At 37.6% G+C, this 27,237-nt stretch overlaps 1 protein-coding gene across 4 annotated transcripts; it reads left to right on the top strand.

The window, feature by feature from the left end:
- The first annotated feature begins 284 nt into the window (after positions 1-284).
- On the top strand, positions 285-26,535 carry ZC3H7A (zinc finger CCCH-type containing 7A). 4 transcript variants are annotated; one of them, XM_005522892.3, is made up of 23 exons: positions 391-496; positions 6,592-6,695; positions 7,909-7,948; positions 8,704-8,901; positions 9,429-9,587; positions 11,190-11,270; positions 11,357-11,398; positions 12,198-12,225; positions 12,722-13,002; positions 14,298-14,505; positions 15,497-15,561; positions 16,253-16,445; positions 18,095-18,256; positions 18,895-19,091; positions 19,308-19,405; positions 20,415-20,596; positions 21,115-21,191; positions 21,741-21,874; positions 22,265-22,370; positions 22,787-22,895; positions 23,730-23,863; positions 24,195-24,358; positions 25,616-26,535. In XM_005522892.3, the coding sequence occupies exons 2-23, from the start codon at positions 6,628-6,630 to the stop codon at positions 25,803-25,805; spliced, it is 2,916 nt and encodes a 971-aa protein (XP_005522949.1). In that variant the 5' UTR covers positions 391-496; positions 6,592-6,627; the 3' UTR covers positions 25,806-26,535. The 4 variants fall into 4 exon arrangements, with proteins under 4 accessions (XP_087920244.1, XP_005522949.1, XP_014108214.1 ...); XM_014252739.2 differs by lacking the exon at positions 391-496 and adding an exon at positions 838-985; XM_014252738.2 differs by lacking the exon at positions 391-496 and adding an exon at positions 1,297-1,507.
- Positions 26,536-27,237: the final 702 nt, after the last annotated feature.

Genomic DNA, 27,237 nt, shown 5'->3' with positions numbered 1-27,237 from the left:
CTTCCGGGAGAACCAACTGGAGCCTTAAAGGGCTGCAGCATTCCGCTGCCCGGAGCGGCGACTCCGGGTGGTGGCGACCCCGGGCTCGGTCGTACCGGTGTCAGTACAAGCGCCCACACAGCACGACCCGCACAACACCATGGACCGGTCGGGGCGGGCTGAGGCCCGCTGAAGGGAACGGCGCGCGGGGGCGGGGCCACAGGCAGTCAACCAATCAGCAGCTAAGAGCTTCCCAGCCGCCCCCAATCAGAAGCACCGGTTCCCAAAACAATCGTGGCGAGCCAATGGGAAGCCCGCGCTGCTCGCGCTCGGCTCAGGCCGCCCCCGGGCTGTGCCCGCGGCCTCCCGGCAGCAGGGGGCGCGCGGGGGCGGCGGCGCTTCGCGGGCGGCGCGGAGGAGGCGCTGCCGCCGTTCTCGGTGTCGTTATCGCCGTCGCCGCTGTCGCGCCTGTCCCGCCGGCCCCGCCTCCCGCTGCGCTCCCGCGGCCTCACAGCAGGTACGGGCGGGGGGAGGGGCAGACACACAGCATCCCGGTGCCCCCGTGGCACCCTCTGCCCAAGGAAGGACTGCCCAGACGCGGCCGGCCCCGTTGCCGTTCCGTCCCGCTCCGGGCGCGGGGAGCCGGTCCCGCCCGTCCCTTCCCACGCCTCGGGGCCGCCGCTCCCCGCCGAGGTGGAGCCGCGGCGTCGCCGCGCCCCTCCCGCAGAGGGTCGTGTGTCCTCCTGGCCGTGGCCGCTGTCGGTCCCGCCGGAGCCGCGGCTGGGCCGGGCCCCCCCGAGAGCTCTCCCCGACTGCCGGAGCCGCTCGGCGCGAACAAAGGCGACGGGCGGGCGGGCGCGCCGGGGCAGCACAACCGGCGGGTTAAAAGCTCTCCTGTTGCGCCGTGACTAGAACAAACCCCGGAGAGCGCTGACAGTGGCCGGCCGGGGCCCGTCCTCTGCCCGCATCCGCCCGGGACGAGGTTTTGGGGCTTTCGCGGTAACAGGTGCGCGGTCATTCCTCCAGCCCAGGGAAGGTGCCCGTGCGCCGTGCCTTCGGTGTGCCCGGGCAGCTCCGGCGGGCAGTGCTGGAGGTGTTTTGTTACGGAAAGTCAGAACTGTCTTACAAGAAGTGAGAAGGAAACCCCAAACCAACCCCAGAACCAAAACCAGCAACGAGACTCAAATATTATTGATTGTAGTCACCAAAATCGAGTATCAGTGTTTATCTCGGTTTAAATCCTGTTGATTAATCTGGATTTATTGGCAAGATGTTCCTCCTTCAGTTAGATTTTTTGATCTGTTCTTTACTGAAATATCTGAGAGAACCATAAACCGAAGTCTTCCAGCCCCGATTCTTAATTTCCTGGGGAAATGAAACGACTTCACAAAGTGTCTTTGTTCTCTCCTGTTTCTTACATGGATTTAAAAAAAAATAGCAAAGCCGTGAAAATAGAAAATAAATCTTGAAAACTATCTTATTTTGTGGATAGGGAAGAAGTGGGAGGAGATGCAACTAAATACTGACGGTAAGAATGGGAAACGGATAGGTCTTAAATTACTGCTATATGCTCTGTTTACTTTTATTCGGGTATTTAGTTTTGACTACAGTCAAGTTCAATTTTTAGAAATAAAATGTGGAACTACATTATGCCTGTGTTAGGTGGTGTTTTGAGCTGACATAACAGAATTCTGTGATTGTGGCCAGAACTTCTAGATTAAGCAGAGGAGTTAACTCGGAACTATTGAAATGTGTGTTGTGTAATGTGTTCCTGTTCCTCCCCCAGCTTCTTGCATGTTTGAAATGTCTCATATAACTGTTCAATGATGTGTGAACATGAACGTAAAAATCTTTTGTGCTTTTGCTGTCTGAGGAGCACATTTGCTTTGTACAGATTTTGTATTAAGATTTTTATTTCCCCTTCCTTATTTTGATGCTAGTCCAAGTCTGATGAGCAGTTTACAATCTCTGTAAGGCATGCTTTAGTTTGCACTGTAGTTTATTATCTGTAATTATGCTTTTAATCTGTCAGATGGTTGGGATGGGCAATAAAATGGCTTTGACAAGTCTGCTTTCTGACAAGTCATATTTTTTGATGGCACATGCTCGATGACCAATTGAATCCTCGGCTGGGTTGGAGCTGAGGGTAGTGGAGATGTTTGTGTTGGCAGCATCTCTTGAGGAAGCGATTTGAGTGTAGCTGCATGTGTGCCACTTCTCACTTGGCTCTGTCGAGGCAGAGTGCTGCTTTACTGTGCCCCTGGGGTGGGAATTACATGTATGTAGCTTTTGGATCCAAGTGCCTGAGTGTATTGTGCTTGTTGCAGTTGTTAGTGGTGCAGGAGGTAGCAGCAGGGACAGGCTTTTGCTTCTAGTAGGTGAGAGGGATTTATATTGCCTGCCTCTTAGTCATATCTTCACTCCTGTTCTGTTTCAGTCTTGCTCTTCTCTTTGCAGCATTCACTTTATCCTAGGGTGTAACTTCTCTCCTCTGGAGTACAGTTTTCCTATATGGAAACATTGGTGAACTGTTTGTGGTGTTTAATACATAGGCTTCTGGTTTCACAGGTTCTGACCAAAGTTTTGACATATGATGGTGTAGATGATGGGTTATTTTCTGGCAGAATTGAAGGGAAGAAGGCTAGAATACAGAAGGGGTCTCTTCACTTGGCATGATTTTATTCAGTAATTCAGCTGAACTACTGAAGCTGGTAGAGATCTACCAACTGCAGTAATCATAAAATTTTCGATGGGCTTTGTACCGTACAGAGATCTAATTTGAGATTCCTGTCACCCAGTAGTAAATGTGTTAACAGTGAATTTGGTGATACATGGCAGGAGGATATGCTCCTTTAATTTAAAAGAATGCATCTGTACACTATCCTTGCTTTGTAAGTTTTAGTTCTGTGGAGAGAGCAGTGCAGCAAGGATTACTGACTTCCAGTTGTTTTCAGCATTTAGGCCTGAAGGTGCAGAGAATACTTACTTATAGTATTTATAATAGACAGAGCCATAAATATCTATAACAAACAATAAGAGAATTATTTGGTCAGCTGAAGGTCATTAATTCCCAGGAGGAGTAGTTCTGGTCCCCAAATGATGTTTTGCATTTTCACAGCATTCTCCAGTTGTCTCTGAAGAAGCAATGTGTAAAACTCTGTGCAAGAGGAGAAGGGATCAGTCATTCCCAGTTCCCTGTCCTGTGGGACTGAATTTTCAACTGGGGGATCTTGTGTGCATGGCAAACTGTAGATGGTTGCTCTCTAGTCCTGCAGGTTAGAAATGGAAAGGCTCAGTTCTCTATAGATTTACATAGTGGGATCTTCCTTTTTACAATAGCCGAGGTCTATATTCTTTCTACAGGAAAACTCAATTTCTGCATTCTGTATGAATTTATTCACTTGTGTTCCAGAGAATTGCTTTGCAAAGATAGTCTAGCAATTGTACTCAAAGCCCTTGTGCCTGAATATGGCACACAGTATATGCTAGATAATGGGAATGTCATTTAAAATGTATCTTGAATGCCTCAGAAGTGCTAAAATACAGAAAAGAAGAAAACTGTCTTGCTATGTGCTGGAAGGAAGGCAAATAACCAGTAAGAGACATAAGTGGCTTTGTATAAAAGGGAAGTAGAGGTTCCTGCCTGCACTGGCACAGACCTGTTATCCTTTGTATCTCCTGTTGGTATGGATGGACCAGCATCTGTCAGAAAAGGTGTCACTGGCTGCTGGCAGGGTTCTTTCTGTCAGCAGGCTTCTGCTTCTGGGAAACAAGATTAAAGAGTTAAAGCCTGTGATGAAGACAAAACAGGATAAATTGTTCTTCAAAATGTCTAGGCAGCTTTTTTTTTTTTTTCCCCTTTACTACATTTAGTAAATTGAGCTTGTATTGGCCTCATAGCAGCAGTTGTAGAAATCCTGCATTTAATGCAACAATTACTTCTGCCTGTGATGTTAGTGATACATTAGTCTGCCTTTTTTTTCCTTTCAGTTCCTGTACTATTTTTTCTTTATTTTTGGTTGTTTCTCTCAGTGAATTGCATGAAGAATAAAACAACAGTACAGGCTTTGTTTTCTTGTAATTTTTCAAGCAGCAAAGCAAAATTCAGTCTGTTTAGAGGTATCTATGTACATAAGTTTATTTTTCTTTCAATTCTGTCACTGCAAATGGAGAAGGGCTGTTGCTACATAGGCAGGGCTTTCATCTTGGAAAGTGGATGGATGGATGACATTGAAAGGCAAGACATTATTGTTATTTGCCTTGTCTATAACTGAGTGTTAATGTGTTTCTGGTTCCTTTAGAGGATATAAGAAAAATTTGGGTAGAAGAGATACTGTTAAATGTGCTATCTGGAACAATTTTAAATCTTCTGCAAAATCATCAAATATTGGAGCAATTTGATTGTCAGAGTATTCTAAGAAAAGTTAATTTTTGCCTGAATATCTTGTGAATGCAAATGAGTTGGAAAAAAAATAGAAAACTGCTTTGAATAATAAATTTCAGCACTCTGATATGTTCATCATTTTCAAGCTATTCTTATATATGTGATGCCAGTTTGTAACATTTCCATAACTTTATTGTTGTGGAGAAACTGGATCTGCAAGTCATCAAGTTCAATATATCATTCTTTAATGTTATGTTAGAGGTGATAAATAAATGCAGGTGTTGCTGTGTTCCACTTTTTTCGTGTCTTTGCAAGCTGGGGTGGAATACTGGGATTTCTTAAAATTAGTAAAGCTGATTTTAATATTTGCCCAGATTGTGGCATTTGCAAGGCTCTTGTGTGGCAAGATATTACTTTGTCAGCTGTAAATTCACAGGACTAAAATGTGTTTTTCAAAGCTCACTTCTGAGGGAAAACATATGCTGATATTCCTACTTTCTTTGGTTAGTGTGAGCATTTCTTTTTCTTATAAGACTTTGTTTGAATTCTAAAACCTAATCCATGAGTGAGTAAATAGAAACTATTACCTTTGTCATATAGCAAAAGCATGGTATGTATTAACATGTATAACTTATGGAAGAAAATTGATATATAAAATGACATGAAAAACAGTTCCTCTCTGGAAAGTAGATTACTGAGGGCTGTTTACCCAAGCAAGCAATAGCTGAGAAATTCCTGTTAGTGAACTATCCCAGCTGTCCATGATATTTGTCTAAAGACTGAGTTTTATTTTCGTGGTTTTTATAAAGCTTGCTCTGACTGAGGTCACAGTAGGAAGTGAGGTGAAATGGGGACCTGGGAGTGATTCCAATAATTTGTTTAGTGACCTTAAGAAAATTATTCATTTTTATGCTCATTTTAGGAATGTGTTACAATAGGACTAATTCATAATGACTTGAACTAGTCTGAACTTCGTTTAAGGGGCTTTGAAAAGGTTTGTGAACATTATTAGAACTGAAAATTCTTCAATTTGTTTCCTTATTCCAAATCATTCTGAGAAAGTAGGGTATCTTCTGTAGTCTGTTTCTGTCCTCAGTTGGGATTTTGTGGAGCTTGCTAGGGGTTAGTTTGTTCTTCATTTTACTTTGTTTTCATTCTTTTGCTATTGATGTGAAATGGCAATCTGGCACAAAATACTGGCTTTTTTAAACTTAGTTTCAAGACTAACAGACATGTATGCATGTCGTTCGATTTTTTTAACTATAAATTCCTACAAAAAGTAATTTTCTTCACAGAACATACACTAAAACATCCTCTAGCTAAAAGCCTTTTTCTGAACTTGAGTATTTTCAGAATAAAACTTTGTCCTAATGGTTCTTTTTTTGGAAAAATAAGTTGTATTCTTGCATCACAGTTGGGCATAACCACGTACAGTTGTAACAGCATACTTCAAATAGCCTTATATTGAAGGTTATGCAGATCATTTTAACTTAACTTGAACATTTGTAAATCCAAGCAATTAAAGACACAAAAAAATAGTGATTGAGATGAATTAAAATGTCGAGCTGATGACATATTGAAATAATTCAGTTCTTCAAGTGAAGTAGGTACTTTGCTACTGGTAAAGTGTCCAAGGCTTTCACCTTGTCTAACTGGTAAATATTAATAAAACAGTGATGTTGGCTTCTAATTTCACCTCAGTGCTTGGGGATGATGAGATGCTGTAGAACTAGACTTCATGGTAGCCTTTTCATCAGTTTGGTTTTAATTAATAAAATATACCAGGATCTTGAGTGTATTTCCACTTCAACAAGCAAATGAAAGAAGTGTAAAGCTCTGAAAAGGGGTCAGTGTGGAACTTCAGCTCAGTTTAGCAGTAATCCCTGAAAAGCTGGACTTGTAGCTTGGTGCAGTTACACTGACAGGACTGTGCATCCTCTGGAGGAAGTGAGTGGAAACCAAAGATAAATTAGAAATTGGAAGAAAGGTTCTCTGCAGAAATACTGTGTAAGTGGGCACTGATGGGGGGTGTTGGTTGTGACCTGGGGCTTCTCCCTCTGTCACTGTGGGTGCTTCAGCTGTGTCAGGAGTTTGTGTGGTGACTCTGAAGCTTGGTGCAGAATCATCTTTGTACAACGGACTTAGTGTTGATGTGAGAGTGGATCCTTCTGGGCCAAATGCACACTGAAACATTTTATAACAGCCATTTATCTCTCTTCCTTTTTGAGGAGTGGCATATCCGAAAAGTGGATGTTCAGGATAACATGTCCAATGTGTCGGAAGAGAGAAGCACTAGACAACAGGACATTAAGAAAGGACTCCAGTTTATAGAGTATGATTTTGTGGTTTTTATTCTTGTATGTTCATTCACATGTGTACATATATTTCTATGAGATGGATGTCACTGGGAAAGGCCTTTTGTGTTTTTCCTCAGAATATTTGCTAGCACTAACATGTTAAACAGGGAGCAGCTTTAAAGAAAAGACAGCACTTCTCTTTGTTCCTAAACAGAGCAAATGGAAGGTGAGAGGTTATTCCTTTCCTGCCTTTGAAAAAAATTAGCATTTAATTTTTTTTGTTTGTTTTTTTTTTGTTTTGTTTGTTTTTTTGTGGGTAGAAAATGTTGGTAGACTGATAATCCACCTTAAGAATAGCTACACCTAAAACTAGGTTGCTACTGAAAGGAATGGGTTTGCTCACCACTACCTAAATGTTTTAACTCTCTGGAGCTAAAATTTAAGCTATTGAGAAATCATCTGAGTATTTAATTTTCATTTGGGTCAATGCCAAATTCTTTTTAAGATCCTGGCTATCTTAAAATAATTTTGAAATTTCATACTAGCTCACTGCTCATATATAGCATTCTTAGAAAACAAAACCAAACAAAAATCAACCAACCAACAAAAAAACCCAAAAACAAAGCCTTCCCTCCAAAAACTGTGACCATCTGAAACCTATTTAAAAATAGAATTTCAGTTACCCTCTATGCAAAAGGAAAGGATTCCTGCTTTTCTTCCTGAAAATGTAGAAGTAAAGGCCTCTTTTCTGTGCTAGAGAAAATCTCTGTTGCATGTCATATGAAAGAACTTTTAAATTTCCTGTTGTGTCATTGGTATGACTTAATTAAAATTGATGCGGGTTTTTGACAGATAATTTGTCATTTTACAGTACTTACTAGAAGATTGCAGTTCTCATCTATAACATGGTTCTGCACATGGGAGGAGAGGAAGGAAATTGCTTTTAAACAAAGAACACTGTTGTCTAAAACTCACAAAGCATTTAAAACCTTAATACATTTTGAACAGCAGAGCTCAGATTGACCATGTAACTTCAAAAGAAAGTGAGCCATTAGTAATCAGAAAGCTCACTTTTTAGATCAGAACTCATCTACATTACTTTTCCTTGTTCAGTGCAGGCTATGGGCAAAATTCAGATATCTGCCTGTTGCAGAAGCAAGGCTGCTTTTATTAAGAACCAGCATTCTTCAGTGTGATTGTCTTTTCAGCAATATGTATAATAAGTGAAGCTTGTAATTTTTTTTCTAGATCCACTTTGCCCTATCCAGGGACGCAAGAACAATATGAGGTAATGAAATGTTAATTTCCAGAAGGGTTTTTAACATGGACCTATATTATTTTAGTTAATCTTGGTTTTAGTCATCATTTAGGTGATGACATAATATGAATGGTAATTGAAAAAGTTGCAATATTGGAACTGAACAACTCCAACATTATGATACAGGTATTCAGATATTTGGGTGTCCTGAATTTACTCATACAGCAGTTGATGTGAGATCTTTCCATACTGGTGTTGGGGATAAATGTGGGGCATTAATGGAATAAAACCATGTCCTCTTCTGAGTAAAGTTCAGAGTAGCACACCAAAAGTAAGACAAAAGGACTTAAGTCACAGAAACCTTCAGAACATATTTTGTTTCTGTATGTGTTACAATTTTGCATAATTTTGGCTTGTATTTTCAGTTTCACCATTTTAGTTCTTTTTCCAGTGGTAGGTGGTTTCATTGGAATTGAGAACATACTAGATAAAAATGCAGTCATTCACATTTTGACTAAAAACCCCCTTTTACAGAATCAGCTTTTGTGTTCTCTTGCTTTGCCAGCTGCTATGGCTGCTGCTTGCTGAAAGAATATATGGAACATATATGTACATCTTTGAGATTGTCTTGGAAAAATATCAGAAGAAAAATAATGTAGACAAAAGTTTTGCATTTCACTCTGATTCCATGAAGTTACAAGTATAAATTTTCTATTTGAAATTTTCCTTAGAATGATGGAAGATAAGCAACTGCTGTTGATGAGTCTTTCTTTTCTTTGTTGCAGTTATTTATACGAGATCTTGTTAGAAATCTTTTTCATGAAGGAAATGACGTATATCGAGAAGGTGATTGGAGAGGATCACTGAGTCATTATACAGAAGCTATAAACATAGCTGATTATGCTAATTCAGAAGAAATCCATGTTTCTGATGATGTTTTAGAGAAGCTGCATGTGAACAGGATCGCATGTTTGTCAAATATGGTAAGCTGTTTAAACTAGGATTTCTCCAGAACAGGATGCAAACAGGGTATGAAGACATAAAGTCTAGTGAGTGAAAAGCTCTTGATGGTAGTTTGAGGATTGACATGTTTCATCATCACTTTGGCACGTTCTTTAAAAGCTTTTTACATGTATAATTGAGGTATTTTAGTTACTAATACTAGAATTAACATAAAAGAGTCATACTAGGCTTGGAATTTGATGGAACAGTATTTTTATCCATTTACACTGCTGACTGCACTGAGTTGGCTGCTTTCTCTGTGGAACAAGATGGCTCTTGTGAAAGAGCTAAATTTTCTTTGTGACTGTTACTGGATTTTACATAATGATGGCCCTGCTTGGTTTTAGTTGCCTAATTTGGTGACTTAGCAAAACTTACAAATTCACTGTGCAGTGGCCTTGGTGAATGTTTGACAGTGTTTCAATACCTTTGTCCAAAACAGTTCAAATTCACTTTTTCCATCATAATAGTTCTGATTAGCGGCTTTTTTTCTTTTTTCTCCTCCTAGGGATTGCATGAAAAAGTTCTAGAGGACTGTGAGATAGCGTTAAGATTGAATGAAAACAATTTCAGAGCTCTCTATCGCAAAGCAAAAGCTTTGAATGAACTGGGAAGCTATAAGAAGGCTTATGATGCTGTAGCAAAATGTTCTCTTGCTGTGCCACAGGTGGGTAAATTATATATTGGTGATTATTTTTACTGTTTTGAAACATACGTTTATTTTAAGAACAAGGTTGTTTCTTCTGGTTTGGGGTTTTTTAATGCAAAAAAAAAAAAAATTTATTCCTCTAAGCATTATTTTTTCATGTGGAAATGGAGACTGAGGGCAAAGGTTACAGTCTCCAAGCTCAGTTTGTTGTGTTAACTTTCAGCAGAAGTAATGCAACGGGGGTCAAGTGCCATGAATGTTTGCAATAAGCACTAGAACCACTGAATTAATTGTTTAAAATTCTCTATGACATAAGAGAACCCCACCATAATTATAATGTACACTTATTCTTTTGATAACTGCATTTTAGCTTTCCAAGCGTTCAGTAACATTGCTTCCAGTGCATTGTCCTCGCTGTGACTCACTTGCTGTGCACCCTGAATCTTGGGCTCTGTGTGTGTTAGCAGGCTCTGTGTGGTGTAGGAGATGATCTGTAGACTGAAATGCTGGTCCTGAGGATCTGCTTGCCATGATTGTTTGTGTGGTTGGGTTGTACTTTTTTATTTGTTTGGGTTTTTTAAGAACTGGGGTGCATCAAGTGCATTCCTGCTCGGCTTTAGTTACAGCCAAACCCAATTTAGTTCTCTGTGACCCTTCATAATGCAAATTAAAATGCTGTGAGTGAGGGTGATTAAGAGATTTCACTTCAGAAAGGCATTCTTGATTTGAACTTACATGCGGATGGAATCTGTACATGCATTGCTCAAAATAGACTGATCACAGGATAAAATACTGACTTGCTGCATATTCACCTTGCTGCATCAAAACTTCAGTGAGACACTAGACAAAGTGTTGGGCATAGGTTTGCCTTTCGATGGAGAGGAGGTTTCAGTTGTGTTTCCAGAGACATAAACAGTTCATCTGAATGTGTAACTTTGGACTTTGGATCCTCACTTTGCACCTCCAGATCTGAATGTTTTTGCTTGAGGTTACTATGCCTTTATGTAAGTTTTATAAATAGCTGTTTATAGCTGTAGGACGTGATCTGAATACTAAATCTTAAAATAATTTAAATGGGTAGTTATAACTGTAGGACAGACGGAAGTATGATGACATTTTTAATTCTAGTTGTATGATGCAATGACTCCCAAAATACAGTGCTCATTAAATATTCATCAGTGTTATGTAGTAACTCATATGGTAATCAGGAATATTTGCCCTCAATTTGTGTAAAAGCAAAATAACAAAATAAACCCCCATCCCCTTAAAGAACAAATGTCATGCTCAAATAAATAAACAAAAAATACCTACCTGTCATAAAAAAAACAAACAAACCCAACAAACACTTCTCGGAGTTTCTCTGGTTTTGGAAAGCCTTTATATTATTTGAAATCTAAATAAAGGAGAAGGAGGATACTGTCCATTTTCTGTCAACATAGTTTTGCTTGAGGGTAGCTGTATTTTCAGGTATAGGTTACAGTTCTGTGTTTGTGAAAGAATAAAGCTGCATTTTGAGACATCTTGCATATAGGGATCTTGCAGAATACAGACTGAGATATAAACATGTCTTTGCTTGATGACAGTACATGTAAATGATGAGATTTTATTTATGTCTTTTAGGATGAAAGTGTGATTAAGCTTACCCAAGAACTAGCTCAAAAACTAGGGTTAAAAATAAGGAAAGCATATGTTAGAGCAAAGGTAAGGTTTTATTTTAACATTTTATGTTAAGGTTTCCCTCTTTTGATATCAAATTTGTATGTAATGAAAGTATCTTTTCTTTGTAGCCACCATCCTCAAATTCAGTTTCTAGTGATGTATCAACTCAGGTAAGGTTTTACATGTTCCGAGTGCAAGCTGACTGTAAACTACAGGGAATAATTGTTTCATAATTTTGTTATGATAAAGGAACAGTGGTACAACTGACATTTTATATTAGAAGCTGTTATTTGGGACTTTAGAGTTCTGATATGTTCAGTTTTGGTGTATATGTATGGCAGACTAGGACATAAGATTATTATTCAGGTTAACTTTATTGAATAAATGTTAGCTAAAAGATTAAATCCAGTGCAATGCATGTATTTATTTTTCATGTCCTGAGGCAAAAGCAAAGTTAATGGGTTTATTTTTTATTTTATTTAGTTGACAGTTATCAAAATGAAGGGTGCTGGGATAAAATCCCTTTTACTTATAAGCAGTTGTCCAAATTTGATCTTCATTAGCAGCTGAACTTGCATTTATCTTGCTCTTTTTAACATGTCTGAATAGAAGTAGTAAAGAGGAGTTTATCTTAGAGACTTCTTTCACAGGAATATAGACAATTTAGCTGTAAAGGAATGAGGAAATGTAGAAACAGCTCATTTAAGATACCATTTATATTCTTTCGTTCCCTGAAGTATCATTGTCACTTTGGTTGGTTGCAGATTTTTGGTGATACTGTGAGTGGATTTAAGTCTGCAAGTGGATGCTTTATCTAAAAATATTTGACCTTTAAATTACATTAGACTTCGTAAATTTGAGATTTTATAAGACCTAAATTTGAGAGGGGTTACATTCTTTTCTGTAAATATGTATTTGAAAGTTTTTAATGGCTCTGACGGCTGAGAGGTATTTTTTTCTCATTTACAGAATTCTTCTGTAGAAGATATTGAGCTAGGTGAGTCTTGTGTTACATTACTAATGCTAGGGAGCTAGATATGCCATACATATCTCATTGCATTAGGAAAATTTGGAAGAGAATTCATCTGCTCATTTTGGGGTAAAAGTCTGATCTGTTTAGATATTTAAGTGTCTGGGCAGATTTCCCTTTGGTCTCCTCAACTTGGTATGAATGTAACTACTCCTGTAGTGATTGTCTCCATACTGTCCTCTTTAGCTTGAAAAAATAGGAAGGGGAGAATATGCTAAAGATTTAGTAAAGTATCAAGTCTGTAACTTTTTCTCTCTGTTTTAGCTTGAGTAATAAATAAGTATTGAGATGAAGATACACATAATTTGGAAGCTGATGGAAGCTGAAAACATTAGATGTGGTTTTGCTTAAACATTCTTCACATTTCTTCACTCACACTCCTTGTTGTCAGGGTAAAAGTCATGCAAGAACTTTTCACATCTTTGAACAAAGGTCTGAGTCATTCCCATCTTACCTATTTCAGATTTATCTGACCAGAAACAAGAGATGGTTTCTACTGCTTCTTCATCAAACTTTGTTTCTGAAGTGTCTAAAGTGTCACCAGTACCTGTGCCACCTTTAGCTACTGCTATGCCTCTTCAGATGGAAAAGGTTCCTTTGCCTTCTACAGTGTTGGCAAATGGAGGGAATGTTTCTTTCTCCATGCCAGAAGCATGTTTAGATTGTGGAGATGGAGATATAATTATTGGAGAAGAACTTGATGAGTTACTTGATTCTGTGCCTGATCCAGATGAAAGTGTAATGGTAAGACTTTATTGTCTTCTTCCTTGAAACACTCTATGAGTGGGAGCTTATATTTTTATCAGGCTAGTGGTGAAGTTTCCTTTCCTAGTTACATTGAGCTCTCTTTGGGCATAGTCAGGTTGATTCTTTTGCAGATTCTTGAAAGTGTGGCTGTAAAGGACTACTATTGCTTCAGAAATACTGCTATGCTACTACCAATGCTTCTTACAAGAAGTACTGTGAAAAATGAATTGGATATTTGAAGTCTGGGCTAGTGTGGTTTTTTTGTGTAAATAAACCCTCTTAGAACATGAACAGTGTGTTGGAATGCTCACCCTCTAGCTGTAGAAACTATAGATAAACATAAGCAAAAAGCTTTTTAGGAGAGTAGTACTTGGGCTGTGGCCTTCTGGGATGCCCACTGGTATCTCTGCAATCAGAGCTTTGTCCAGATCCACCACCTAGCTGAAAAGAAACAGACCATCATGAGTCTGACTTTTTGAATTTTCAGAAGAGATATTAAAGAAATTTAGTTCTATGAAGTGTTGTTCCTACTTACACCATTATGCCAGACCTAGAGCATACAGTGAAGCCTCCAGACTTCTGCAGTTAGTTGTAATGAGAGCTCTGATTGATGAGCGGAGATGTCTGAAGTTATTACCAAGGTTACTGACTCCCTGCTCTGGCCCTGCCAGTCGTTTGGAGCATTGAGGCAGACTCTGTGCAGACCTACTCACTCAACATCCAGACAAGGAGGGAGCAACTTGGGATGGCAGGAAGAAGGGAGGGGAAACTCCCCCACTTGGTATGTCCTTAACAAAAATGTACAGAAGGATATGTTACTTTTAATGGGAGGAAGGAATGTGACCAGGCCTTTGCAGAACATGTTATCGTTTGATTGGATCTGAGGATTTACCTCAAAGCCAACTCATACCTCTTTGCTGTACTACAGTTTGAATTATGTTCTCTTTATTTAGAAACAAATACTGTTGATTTCTGACTCTTCCTAATCTTCCCTGGTGTCTGTGTTTTTAACATAATTTGGAAATTCAGCTATGATCTGATGTATTAAAAAAATCCAAATCTCTTACTAACTTAGTAAGGTGTCTGGTAACTGTGCCTTGCACCTGGGGCATTGTTTAGGGTTTAGCTACTGCAGCTCTGTGCAGGACTGTGGTGTACCTGTCATTGACATTTTCCAGTAGGTTTATAAAAACTTTGCAGAAACTTGACTAAAAGAAATACTGTTGCAGATGATGTCCTTGATGCCTTTCTTGTTTGGTCTGAACATTCTTTTTATTTTTTTTTTTTTCCAGCAAACTACAGGAGCCAGAGGACCTATTCCTGCAGGGAGTGTAGCTCCTAGTGTACCTTTTTCTGCCTCTTTACTGGGGACACTGCCAGTTACTGCAGGATTTGTTCCTTCAGCTTCTCTTTCAGAAATCTTTTCACAGCCTTTGGCTTCTTCGCTGGAAAACTTCTGTTCACCATTAAGCACCTTTTCAATCAGTGACCCAAAAAGGGGTAAGAAATGAGTCTTAGTATTTAACCTTTTATGATGATGAGAGCTGTGCATGAGCCAAGTGGCTTTCTTGTTTAACAAATTAGTTTTCACAACTATTAGTTATATTTCACATATAGTATTTGAGCTGTGCTAGTAGTTTTTGGGTGTTGGTTGTATACAAGAGTTCATAAATAAAGCTTTTGTTTCTTTGGGGTCTGCATAAGCATGCTCCAAGCTCCCTCTGTGTAGTTTTTCTGTATCATGTAAATTTACTTGTTTCAGGTGAATAAGTTTAAAGAAAAAACACTATTCCCTCAAACTTTTTTATTTTTTTGAACAAACTTGCTCTTACAGCTTAAACCATCTGTCATGATTTGGCAATAAACAAGAATTCTAAAAGGGTAATGTAACTGTGTGCTCTGAAAAGGTACCAGTATTACATGCTTGGATTCAAACTGCACAGACTATAATTATGTAGTGAAATAAGGTATGTGAAATAACAAGATACAAATAATGAACTACAAAAGATAAAACAGAGTTTTGTCATTAATTACCAGTGTTACAGGACTATTCATCTTCGGAACAAAGCCAGATTTACAAAATAAAACCAAAAATTGAAGAATCCTTTTACCCCTCTTTCATCTTCTCATTTTTTCATAGTCAGATATTGTTTATGTTGCTACCCTTTTTATACTACACCAGTGTTTTCATACTGCTTCAGTATCTGCCTGTGAATCCGCCTTCAGTATCTGCCAGTCCTGCTGGTGATAACCAGCTGTATATTTTGAAGATGATTGCCTAATAACTTTTCAGCCCAGATGTTTACAAGGGGCTTTTACATAATCTAAAAAAAAAAAACAAACCAAAAAAACTTATTGTAGCAAATAAAAAAAAACTTTAGTGTTTGTCATAAAACCCAAACCTCTGATATTTCTCAGGAATGATAAATTATTTTTTGCATGAGATGTCCTGGGGAACTCAATTAATTAAAATATCTTTTTATTCCTTTAGACATCTCAAGTTCAGCTTCTCGAGATGGAACACCAACACTTAACAGCAATAATTCCCCATTGTTTGTATGTATCTTTCATGTTTTTGTTCACACCAGTTCAAATGTTAACACCTCGGAGGCTTTGTACAAATCTGAATTTTTACTATTGAAGTTTCTCTTTTTAAAAAAATAGCACTTCTACCATTAAAAGTATATTCTGGCTATGGGAACTTACAGGAACTGTAACAAAAGAAAAAGATTGTGGAGGTTGTTTTATATGTACAAATTTTGGCTGATGTCACAACCATCATTCCATTTTGAGGAACTTGCTGTAAAATATTGTTGAATTGTAAAATAACCAATCTAAAATCCCTTATGATCTGAATACCAAACACTAGGCATCCTGAAGAGCTGTCCTAGTACAGGAACAGAGCAGATGCCACCGTGGGTTGAGATCTGTCTGCTCTCTGTATTGCAGTCATGCTGTGCATTTTCAGTCATGCTGCTGGGAAAGGGTGGCATGAAGGACTGCATCCTCAGGAGCCAGGAGGGAGTAATAGTTTGCTTGACAAAGGCTGCTGTTCTGCCTGTACCTGGTTGGCTCTTGTTTTATGCTTAGTTTGTGCTGTGTATGTGGCCTTTGTAAAATCTCCATGTCCCTTCTCAGGTGTGTGTTTGAAGTTCATATTATGGCTTTGAAGAAAAGTTTCAGTAGGTTACATTTTAATTGTAGATTAGTAAATTCTATGTATCAATAATATGTTTTCTTTCAACAGATTAATGGTCCTAGTAGTTTGTTTGGGTCCGAAAATTACATGGGAATTGCAGGCCAAACTAGAAGTGACTTTTCCAATGTTTTTAGCAGTACAGCTGCTAATATACCTGTGTCTCCAGCACTGGCGGGAAGGAACCCACTGGAAGGCACACATGAGCTAAGACAGGCCTGCCAGTTATGTTTTGTTAAAAAAGGTAAGGACCTATTAGACTTGATGGAGTTGATTTTTAGTTTTTTTTAATTAAAATGAATCTTGTTCATAATTTAACACTGTTGGCTTCTAAACCATATAATCCTGACTTGTTCTTGCAGATGTAGCATGATCATATGATAGGTGAAATATTTCAACCACTATTTTATCTTCTTTCCTCTTGTCTTTATTTCTTGTCCTAATAGATTCTTGATTTCTAAACCCAGCACAAATCACCACATGCTTTCCCTGAGTGTAAGGTCATTCACATTCTGTATCCGCTTTCCTCCCAAACCCCAGGGAACTGTGAAGAATGACACCTTTGCTCAAGACTAAATAAAACTTGCAATACTCTCTCTGATTGGCCATGGGGAATTGAACTGCAGTTCAAAGTACCTGGTAACCTTCACCTCCCATCTGTTTTATTGTTCTTTCAAACTAATTCTAAATCATAATGAGGCTTCCAAACCTTAGTAATAATTAACTGCACTGTATTGACTTACAGGAGCTTAACCATTATGGGTCATTAATATAACTAATCTTTTCAGCCTCGGCTGTTGCTGTTAAACAGAGCCATATTCTAAAGGCAATAGAAAACAGCTTCTAAAGCTTCTATTAAAACTAATCTTAAAAATAAGCATTGTGTTTAAAGTTACAGGTATATTGATATTGATATACTAATAAAGAATTGTATCGAGACTTTAGGGGATGGTACTGTACCCTTAAGAACTTCTATACTAGTTTAAAATTGTCTTTACTAGAAAAATCCAGAAAATGAAGTTTGAAAAACCATAGAACATGTTCTGCTAAAGCTGGAGCTGTAACATATTGGTGAGAGTATTTGGCATGTTCCCAGCTTCACTTTTTGTGTCAATGCATCTACTTCCTCTGTTTCTTTACATCTCTATCAAAGCCTTTAAGCATCTCCTGCTTTTACTGCCTTTTGAAATTACGTTGTTCCATCGTCTTCTTGTCCAGAGAAAACTGGGTCATGCCCTTGCTTTTCAGTCTCATGAATAGAAAAATTCACTTGCTCATCTTCAGATGCTCTTCCTGATGTCTTCATTTAATACCATCCTAAAAACAGAGTTTGAAGCTAGGTGTATTTTTGTTTCCAAAATCACAAAGTTCTGGGATTGGTATTCATCTTTTTGGTACGTGTGATCTTCTTACAGAGTGTGTTTTGTCTCTGAACATAGTACCTCTCCTAATAAAATAAATGTTGAAGGTTAAGAGAGCCATTTACTGATCACTGGAATTCACCTGCATTGACTTGCTATCGATAAGCAATTAAAGTTTTAAATTAATGTTATTGGAATGGATACTTTGGAATTTGAAAAAACACAGCAATTTGCTGATCCAAAGCAACCTTAAGGTTGTAACACAGCATCCCTCCCCAAATACAAAATAACTTGTGAGTTTTTTTTCTTGCTGAGGCTGCCTTTTGTAAGTATTTGGGGTTATTTTTTTCTATTTTGCTCAACATGGTGGTTAATGACTTTTGGTTCTTCAGAGCTGCTGGTGCAAGTAGGAGTTCTATACAGTATGTTTGTATACTTGGCTTTTGGGTTTATATGCCAGACTGTGTATGGACATGTTCATATGTTCAATGCAATTTATGCAAATACAAGCAATTTTCTGTGATTGTTTCAGGTCCTAAATTATTGGATTACGCTTACCATCCCAATTTAGAACATAAATGTAAGAAGGATATTTTAATCGGCAGAATAAAAAACTCTGAAGATAAATCATGGAAAAAAATACGTCCAAGACCAACAAAGACACAGTATGTGGGACCATATCATATATGTAAAGGTAGGTGTTACAGAGAGTGAAATGGTAATGCCTACCTTCAAAGCAATACAGTTTAGCTTTTCCATAGTGAAGTATAGAAGGAATTTTTATTTATGCTGATGGGAGGTGGAGACAGAAGTTCTGCGTTGTTTATCATTTCAAAGGCTGTAAGAAGAGCCATATTTTGACCATTAATACGATTACTTAGAGAACAGACAGTGTACTTCTGTACTGTTCTCCATCAGGGGTAATTTTGTTTTTGAATGTTGGATGATTACTGTTAAAAACAGCAGCAAAGAAGGATTTTTGTTAGATGCATTTTGCAATATGAATGTCTACTTAAGATGTAAGCAAGATGACTTGTGGATTAAGGAGTGGCTTTATTTGACCAAAAGGTGTACTGGGTTCTCAGCATCGTTTCCCTAGCTGAGTATAGGATAGTTGATGGAGGTGTGCATTAGCTGTTTTGAGGAGTTTTACATTTTCAACAAGTCATTCAGCATAAGGTGTTGCTTTTTTAGATTTAAATGACATATTTACAACAGATCTCTGTAACTTTTTTATTAAAAGAATTTGAAGCAGATATAGTGGAAGTTTTAAGATGAATTTCCAAAAAAAGTTGTGTAAAAGCAATGTCGTGTTCGATGCTGTCCTTTGAGATGTGGCTGCTGAGGAGGAATGCAGGTACCCAGGCCATTGCACGTTTGCCTATTGCCAAGAGGAGATCGATGTGTGGACGCTGGAGCGCAAAGGAGCCTTCAGTCGAGAAGCACTTTTTGGAGGACCTGGAAAGATCAACTTGACTGTGTCCCAACTTCTTCAAGAATACCACGGATTATTTATGTTTCTTTGTGAGGTGCTGCTTTATTTCTCCTAACACAATAAAAATAGTAATAGATAATTAAACTACGTGGAAAGAAATATTTTGCTTCATGCATGGCTATTCCATAACTTTTGAAGCAGATTTTCAATAATTATCTGGCTGCCTGTAGAGCAGAGACCAAATGAAGTATCTATATATTTTTAATTGTCTAAAATACATACTGTAAAATTACTTGTTTTTATTTTCCAGAAATGTTTTGATCACAAGCCCAGAATAATAAGCAAAAGGAACAAGGATAACTCATCTTCTTGTTCTCACCCTGCTATGCATGACTTTGAAGATAACAAGTATGTTTGAAATATCATCTCCATAAGTTGCAATTTAAAAGCAAAGGCAGTTTTTAATACTGTCTTTCACTTTTTACCTGTTGGTCAACTTCTCTTCCTTGCTGACTGTTATGCTTTGGCAGTATAGGCATGACAGACTTAAAGAGCAAGGTTTGACAAATGTAACTAAATTAAAGTGAGCTATTTCTTTATCAGTCATTTAAAAGTAGTGGTGTCTACCCCCATCTTTGAATCTTACAGGATTTGCTGTTAGGTTGTTAATAGCTTATCTAGCTGGTGAGCTGTATTGCTGTAAATAGATGTGTAATGTTAAATTAAAACAGGAACTTGTAAGTTGTTCTTTCTTTGATATGTTTTTCTTATTTTGTTGTATTTTAACTCAAGTTTGCCTTAATTACAGTGTATAAAATAGACCATAGTCTTTATTTTAAACTCATTTGATAAAAAAAAGTGTGAGGAGTGTCTTTAATTATTCTTAGAAAGTTAAAGAAGTTTTTATTGTTGTAATAGTATAAAATAGGTTTTGGAGAATTAAGAGATTTTGGTATTTGTATGATGTAAAAGTAAGTGGGAGCATTGGAATTGCTTTGTTTGTATTCCAGTTCCCTGTATTGAGGAAGCACTGCTGCTAGAAGAACTAGGCTGTTACTGTTCTGCATCACCTCTTCCTTAAATGGTGCTCTATAAAGAAATAAGTATGTGGGTTAGTAATTAGATCAGGATATATTCTTGAAAGTGGACATGATCTGCTTTCCTTCTTGGAAACCAGGGATCCAGCTGGATTGAATTCAGTAATGCTTTGCAGAAGAGGGACTCTGGATTCCCAAGAGTACTGTTTAGTGCTGTTTAGTGTGTTTACTCAGCCTAGAAATGATGCTTAGACATGACCTCCTTCTGGGAACTTTCCTGACTTTCTGATTTCAAGTAAAAAGTGTTCAAAGGATATTTGAACAAGCTGTGGGGAAGAATGGTTATTTTAAAGAATGTCTAAAATGGACTTTCAAAACAGGTGCCTTGTCCACATTTTGCGAGAGACTATGGTGAAATATTCCAAAATCCGCCCTTTCCAAGTTCGGTGTCAGCTTGACCTGTGCAGACATGAGGTACATTATGGCTGCTTACGAGAGGATAAATGCTTTTATGCTCACAGTCTGGTAGAGCTTAAAGTCTGGATAATGCAAAAGGAATCAGGTATGTTTAGCAAAATACTTACTTCACTCTTCATTGTATTGCCATTCCTTCCTTTCTTGACTCCCGCTGAAATTAGCAGCTTGGGATCAGTGCAGGAAGCAGGCAGGAGCAACCTGGTGCCTCTCAGCTTGCATTTTGAAGAGTTTTCCCATGGTACATACAGTGTAGATTTTATAATTACTTCGGCATTAAATCTCTAGTACATTATGTTTAAACACTGAAAGATGGACCTTAACTTATGTGAGCAATCTGCAATTTAAAATCCTTGTATGCTTTCCATTGAGATGATACAGACAATATTTCTGTTTCAGATGCCCTCACAATGTTCTTAAGTGTGTGTGTATGGACATAACATCATAACCATGATGTAAATGTATATCCCACATGTGTGAATACTTACACAACATACAAAAAGAAAAATGGATAAAAGCTTTGGGGCTTCAGTAGCATTCCAGTTTGAGCATGTCTGTAAGGCTGCAGCAGTCATAAATACTCAGACTGTTTCCCTTCCTTTACAGGTATTTCACATGATACTATAGTTCAAGAATCAAAGAAGTACTGGCAGAACATGGAAGCTAGTGCACATGGATCACAGGTATTTTCATTTTTCTATTCAACTAATTCTGCAGTGGCTGTGGTGAAAACATTTTATGTGCATATGTAATGTAGCTTATTTTAGAAATTACTTTTTTAATGATCTCCAAATAATCTCTTTCAGTGTAGGGCTTTCTTCAGCGTGCTCACTTAGATTGAAATGCCTGTTCTGCTGCTGTGCAACTCCTTTTTTGCTTTGCTTGCTCTGTCCCAGGTGTGACATAAAATGTAAATATCAGTTCAAAGTAAGCTGCTCTAGGGCAATTAATTATCTTTTCAATATGTAGTGCTTTTATGTGTTTAGTTTGTATATATTATCACAACTTCAGGGTGCATACACCTAAATCAGAAATAAGGTCAATAAAAAAACACATTTGTTAAGAAATGTCTAGTTTGAAATGACAGGTGGAGCTATTACAAGGCATGCTGTGTAATATGTGTTTTCCAACATGTGCTGAAATCTCTGCCATAGGGGGAATTAATAATTATGTATGGATTTCTTTGCAGATAAAAAAAAAGCTTTTATTGTTGTTAAATTTTTTGGCTTAAGATTCTAGGGAACCAAATGAAATATGGATCACTTAATTTGAAGATGAAGTTTGTTTGTGGACAGTGCTGGAGAAATGGTCAAGTTAGTGAGCCAGACAGAAACAAGAAATACTGTAGTGCAAAGGCAAGACACCCGTAAGTAAGATCAAACAGTGAAAGTTTTACTGTTTGGTCAGCCATTTAAAACATCTTCTGGGTAAACTGTTGCTTCTTAGGAAAGAGTCATAAAAGGAATTTAAAAAAAAAACCCCAAACATACTGAAGTAGGACAGAGTTATCTCTGTAGTATGCTAATAATTGGTACTGAGAAACACTTTGATGGCTACCAAAGTGATTGTGTTTAGGTTTTGGAGGTTTTTTTTGTATGAAGAACTTTGGTCAAATTTTAATACAACTTCATTAAACCTTAAATATATGGTAAAAGCTTTAAAAATAAACTTTTTGAGCTTTCTTAGTTGTGCTTCTGTGCAGAAATTGTGATTTTTTTGAATAGTATTTCTTTCATTGAATGCTTGTGGTTTCCAGATGGAGCAAAGATCGCCGTGTGGTGCTGGTAATGTCTAATGAACGTAAGAAGTGGATGACCATTCGTCCTCTTCCTGCAAAGAAACAAGTGCCTCTGCAGTTTGATGTATGTTAACCTAAAACTAACATTTTGGTTAAGAAAGTAGGTAATCACTGGAAAATACTTGGTAACTGGGCTGGTTTCATCAGTTCTGCAGAAATTCCCATAGGAGTTGGTAGGAAAATGTTCATAGTGTTTCTACAACGTTCAGCCTTGGAAAAACACTGATCTCATGTTACTACTTGTCAGTGGAAGTAAATATTTCTGAAATAATTTATACGTATCTGTGGTCTGGTAGTGTGGTGGGCGGCAAAAAGCACTCATAGTACTTGCTTCCAGCAGTTGTCTTTTTCTAACTAAAATAAATGAGGTTTTTTGTAACATAAACATTTTTATAAAAAATTTTATAAAAAAAAGAAAAATTCTACTAGCATCCATTCTGCTTTATATTCTTAAGAATTTTTTTTTAATTTGTGTTCCAGTTGTGCAATCATATTGCTTCAGGCAAGAAATGTCAGTATGATGGAAACTGCTCATTTGCTCACAGTCCTGAAGAGAGAGAGATGTGGACCTATATGAAGGAGAACAGCAGTAAGTAGAAGAGTAAATCTAACATATTGTTAAATCTAACTGTTCTGTTTTTCATTCTTGTACTTCAATTACTTTAATTTAATTGTAGTAAACCTTGCAGATGCCCTTTAAATAAACCCAGACCAGGCATTCAAAAATAGTATTAAATAAAAATAGCTGTATTGTGTATTTGCTGCTTGATGGGTTTTTAAACAATAAAGTAGTTTGTATTGCTTTTTTAGGTGTCTTAGAAATATTGATCCTTGCAGAAACATTAGTTGGTGTTTGTACTGTGTATTGCCATGTGCACACACATGGATTCATGGAATTACATATGGGGGAAACTACTTGCAGAACAATCCTCCCCAGTGTATTTACTGGGAATCACCATTCACTTTTCTGTTGCTGACTTTACTATCCCATCAGTGTTCCTGGGGAGAAAGCATCAAAAATCAGAAGTAATAAATGACATAAATGATCAGATCATTGTCTGCAAGAAAGCAAACTAAATTTACCAAAAGCTGTAGCACACATGAGATCAGTTCTTTGAAATTCAGGTATTGGTATGCAGCAACACAGTTGCTATCTGTCCTTTGGGTGCCTGTTCAGAAACCTGTCACCTCTTGCTGCCTCCTCAAGGAGGCACAGAGGGCTCTTGGTAAGTAGCCAGAGATGCCTCTTCCCCTTGGCTCTTAATGTCTAAACTGTGTAACTTGTCTACATTTGTTTCCTCCTCTTTTTTCTTCTTAGAATTGGTGGGGACTGAATTATGCTCACAAACTCAGTCGTTTATCTAGTGTTCTCAAACTCTTGTCTTAATTGCTAATTACTTATTTTAGCTTCTGCTCTCATTAGTTCAAGACTTGGAGCAGTTGTATGACATATGGCTAAAAACTCAAAAACCAGAAAAAGGAGATGATACAGCTGCTCAGGCAAACAAAGAAAATGGGAAGCAAATTCACATGCCAACTGACTATGCTGAAGTTACAGTAAGTAATCATAGGTATAATCCTAAATCTGAGCATGTGGGGATTTGTTGGGCTTTTTTTTTTTCCCAGTCAGTAATTTTAGGTTGTTTCTCTTATTTTCTTGGTGCTTCCTTAGACCATAGCTAGCTACACTAAATGTAACTGATACTGTACATCAGTTCTTCTAAAGCCAGTGGAGATCATAAACTTTAGGTGATTGTTAAAATAATTGTGTCTGTTTAGGTAAACAATATCCTGCAGGCCAACATAAAGAAAACATTCAAAATCTATTAGGAGAAGAATTACAGCATTGAATTTGCAATGTTTTATTTTCAAATTCCTTGTAAAACAGGTGGATTTCCATTGTTGGATGTGTGGGAAGAACTGTAATAGTGAGAAGCAATGGCAGGGTCACATTTCTTCTGAAAAGCATAAGGAAAAGGTTTTCCACACTGAGGATGATCAGAACTGCTGGCAGTATCGCTTTCCAACCGGATATTTTAGCATTTGTGATAGGTATGTCTTTTTTAAGATGGCAAAAATGCTGAAAAATGACTGTTCATAGTTTAAATAATTAAGACAGTTGCTAGTTCCGAAGAAGTTTCTAGTATTTCTTGATTTGCATGCATCTTTCAACAAGGAATTAAGTAATTAACAGTATTTTAACATGTTAGAACTCAGGGAGTGACAAGGTGGCTAATTTTGGAACCAAATTAACTGCCTGTGTGATGTTAATGACTGGTAGCAAGTTCATTGCAACTGTGTGAAGTGAATATTGTTGGTATTATTACAAGTTTACTTAGGCATCTGCATATTAATTAGAGCCCAAGAACAGTACCTAGCTGGACAGTGATACCAGAGCTTTAAGGCAAGTAGAAATGTTGTTAGCATCAAACCAAATTTGTTAAAATTGAGTATTTGTAACTAGAAATTATTTATGAACATGTGAAGAACTTCCAAGATCTGTTGGTTTTCCCCAGAACTGGTTGTACGTCTTGCTATTCCCCTTAATTCTTAAGTGCAGCCTGTTTTACCTGACCTCATTAATTTTTTTAATTTTTTTTTTTGGTAAATCTGTTGAAAATTCCTTTCACTGTTGGCATCTTTTTGGAAGGCTAAAAGCTTTGGAATTGAGCAGTCTGGAGTTTAAGGTTCAGTTTGCTGGTACAGATGCCTTTCTTTCTCCGTTTTCAGTTGAAGATGTTGAGTATCTTGGAGATACTGAGAAACTGCATCACAGAGAAAACAAGTTATTTTTCATTTGCAGTCTTTGCCTTGAAACTTATATGTCCCTTTACTAAATTTTTAAGTAGTATTCTAAATGTGTTTGTTTTGAACAGAACAGACCTTGGACATGGAGCATAAAGCGAATACAAACTGGCATGTTGAGGTGTTCTGAGTATTCTAACCTCAAATTTAGTTAACAGGGGTAATTAGTTCCTTAGCTTAGTGAATTAAATGATAAGGTATTCATTAACATGATGAACTTGATGTTTTCAAGCATTAAGTGTCTCAGTCTAAGTAGGAACATGATGAATAGAAAAAAAAGAGCCATCTTTTGTCCTCTGTAAATATTTGACAACTGGGAAACTAAAATACAACCAAATGCTAAGCAGGGTTAGTGTCATTTAACTTTTAAAAGTATATACTCTTCCAATTTTTTTTGGTCCTTACCATGTAGTGTATTTCAAAAACATGACCTGGAGAAAATACAGACATAGTAGTGATCATGGTTAATTCTATGAAAACACTGTTCAAAATCTGTCTTAACAGATATATGGCTGGTACTTGCACTGAAGGAAACAACTGTAAATTTGCCCATGGAAATGCTGAACTCCGTGAGTGGGAAGAACGAAGACAAGTTTTAAGAATGAAACTCAGCAAAGCAAGAAAAGACCACTTGATTGCTCCCAGTGATAATGACTTTGGAAAATATAGTTTTTTGTTTAAAGATATAAACTAATACTGAGATGACACATACCTCTTATCAGCTGGAAGCGTAAACCAGAAAATTTGACAATAATCAAAAGCATGTGACAGAAAAGCTGCAGGTTTTCTGCTTTTATTGGCATACATTGTTCCTCCTGAACAGCAAAGTATGGTAGATTTAGGGGGATTGAGCAGACCTGTCTATGCTCTCATGAAACAGAGTGGTGATTAAAAAAATCTGAAGTATTATGTGCTTACTCACCTCCTGTTGGACAGAAAGTTAGGAAATAGAAGGGGGCAAGAGTGGTTATAATATCTAGGAAGCCCCCTAGTCTCAGACCTTCAGTTGAAAAACTTTAAAGGTATCAAGGTATTGCAAAAGAGAGTGGTGGGCTAAGAAAATGATGGATGAAAATTCTTCAGATCTTTTAATGGAGAGGATTTGTTTAAAACAAAGTTTGCTACTTATCTATATGTAGGTTGCTAAAAAGGATTTTCTTATTAAAGATTTTAAACAAAATAACCATTTAACTACAATATATGTTGAATGGGTATTTTTTCTCTATTTGTATGTTTCAATATAATTTACTGAAAAAGGATCTTGGGAGGAAAAAAGTATTAATTTTTGAAAATGAAGTAGTTAAAATTCTGTTTCTTGGTCTTTGCTGTTTAAATGATGATTTTGAAAGATTACACTTGTATGTCAGTATTGTGTATTATTGTATGGACTAATGTTGCCTGTAATAAAGAGAACTTTACACAAAGCTGTTTTCTGCATGTAGCCTCTCAGGATTGAGATTTTGTAAAAACAATGATTTGCCAGTTAGCAAAAGCTTGAGCACCTGTAGCTAAACATTTACTGAGTTGGTATTTGTGTCGCTAGCAGCTCGTTTGCAGTTTTCTGTATTGTCATTAGCTCATGGCTTCACTGAAGTAACAGAAATGGCCAGTAAGTTGTGATATAGACAAGCAGTTTGGAGCTATGTAGGGCTGGGACACGTTCTCAGCCTTGGACATGGACTGGAACCACTGCCTCAGCTGCATGGTGGATGGTGCTTTCCATTGCCTTCGCTGCAGAGCACAGGAAATGGAAAACAATTTCTGGGCTGAGCTGAGTCCCGACTGCTGAGCCTTTGGGCTTTCCAGTCACTTGTGTTGTGTTTTGGCTTCTCTGCAGATTCAGCTTTATGTTTGCTTATTTAATTTTTTTCTCCAACTAAGTTTCTTTCAGCCATTCGTTCAAAATAACTAAAACTAGGTTTCTTCTTCCCTCCCACCCCCCAGGTAGTTTTCTGTTCCTGGCTGACCTTACATAATTCGGAGAGCTTTAACAATGACCTCAGTAGTTCGAATGTAGTCATTGGGCATACATTGTGTATGTAAAAAGTATTGAACCAAAGTTCAATTATACCCCTACACAACATGGATGCCGTGTCCCTTTCACTTCACGAAAGCACAGCAAATTT

The sequence above is a fragment of the Pseudopodoces humilis genome, chromosome 18 (assembly GCF_049639895.1).
Source record: "Pseudopodoces humilis isolate 2021_Gansu_Grassland_sample_001 chromosome 18, ASM4963989v1, whole genome shotgun sequence".
In the NCBI taxonomy this organism is placed as follows: domain Eukaryota; kingdom Metazoa; phylum Chordata; class Aves; order Passeriformes; family Paridae; genus Pseudopodoces; species Pseudopodoces humilis.
This window is presented reverse-complemented; position numbering and strand designations above follow the sequence as displayed.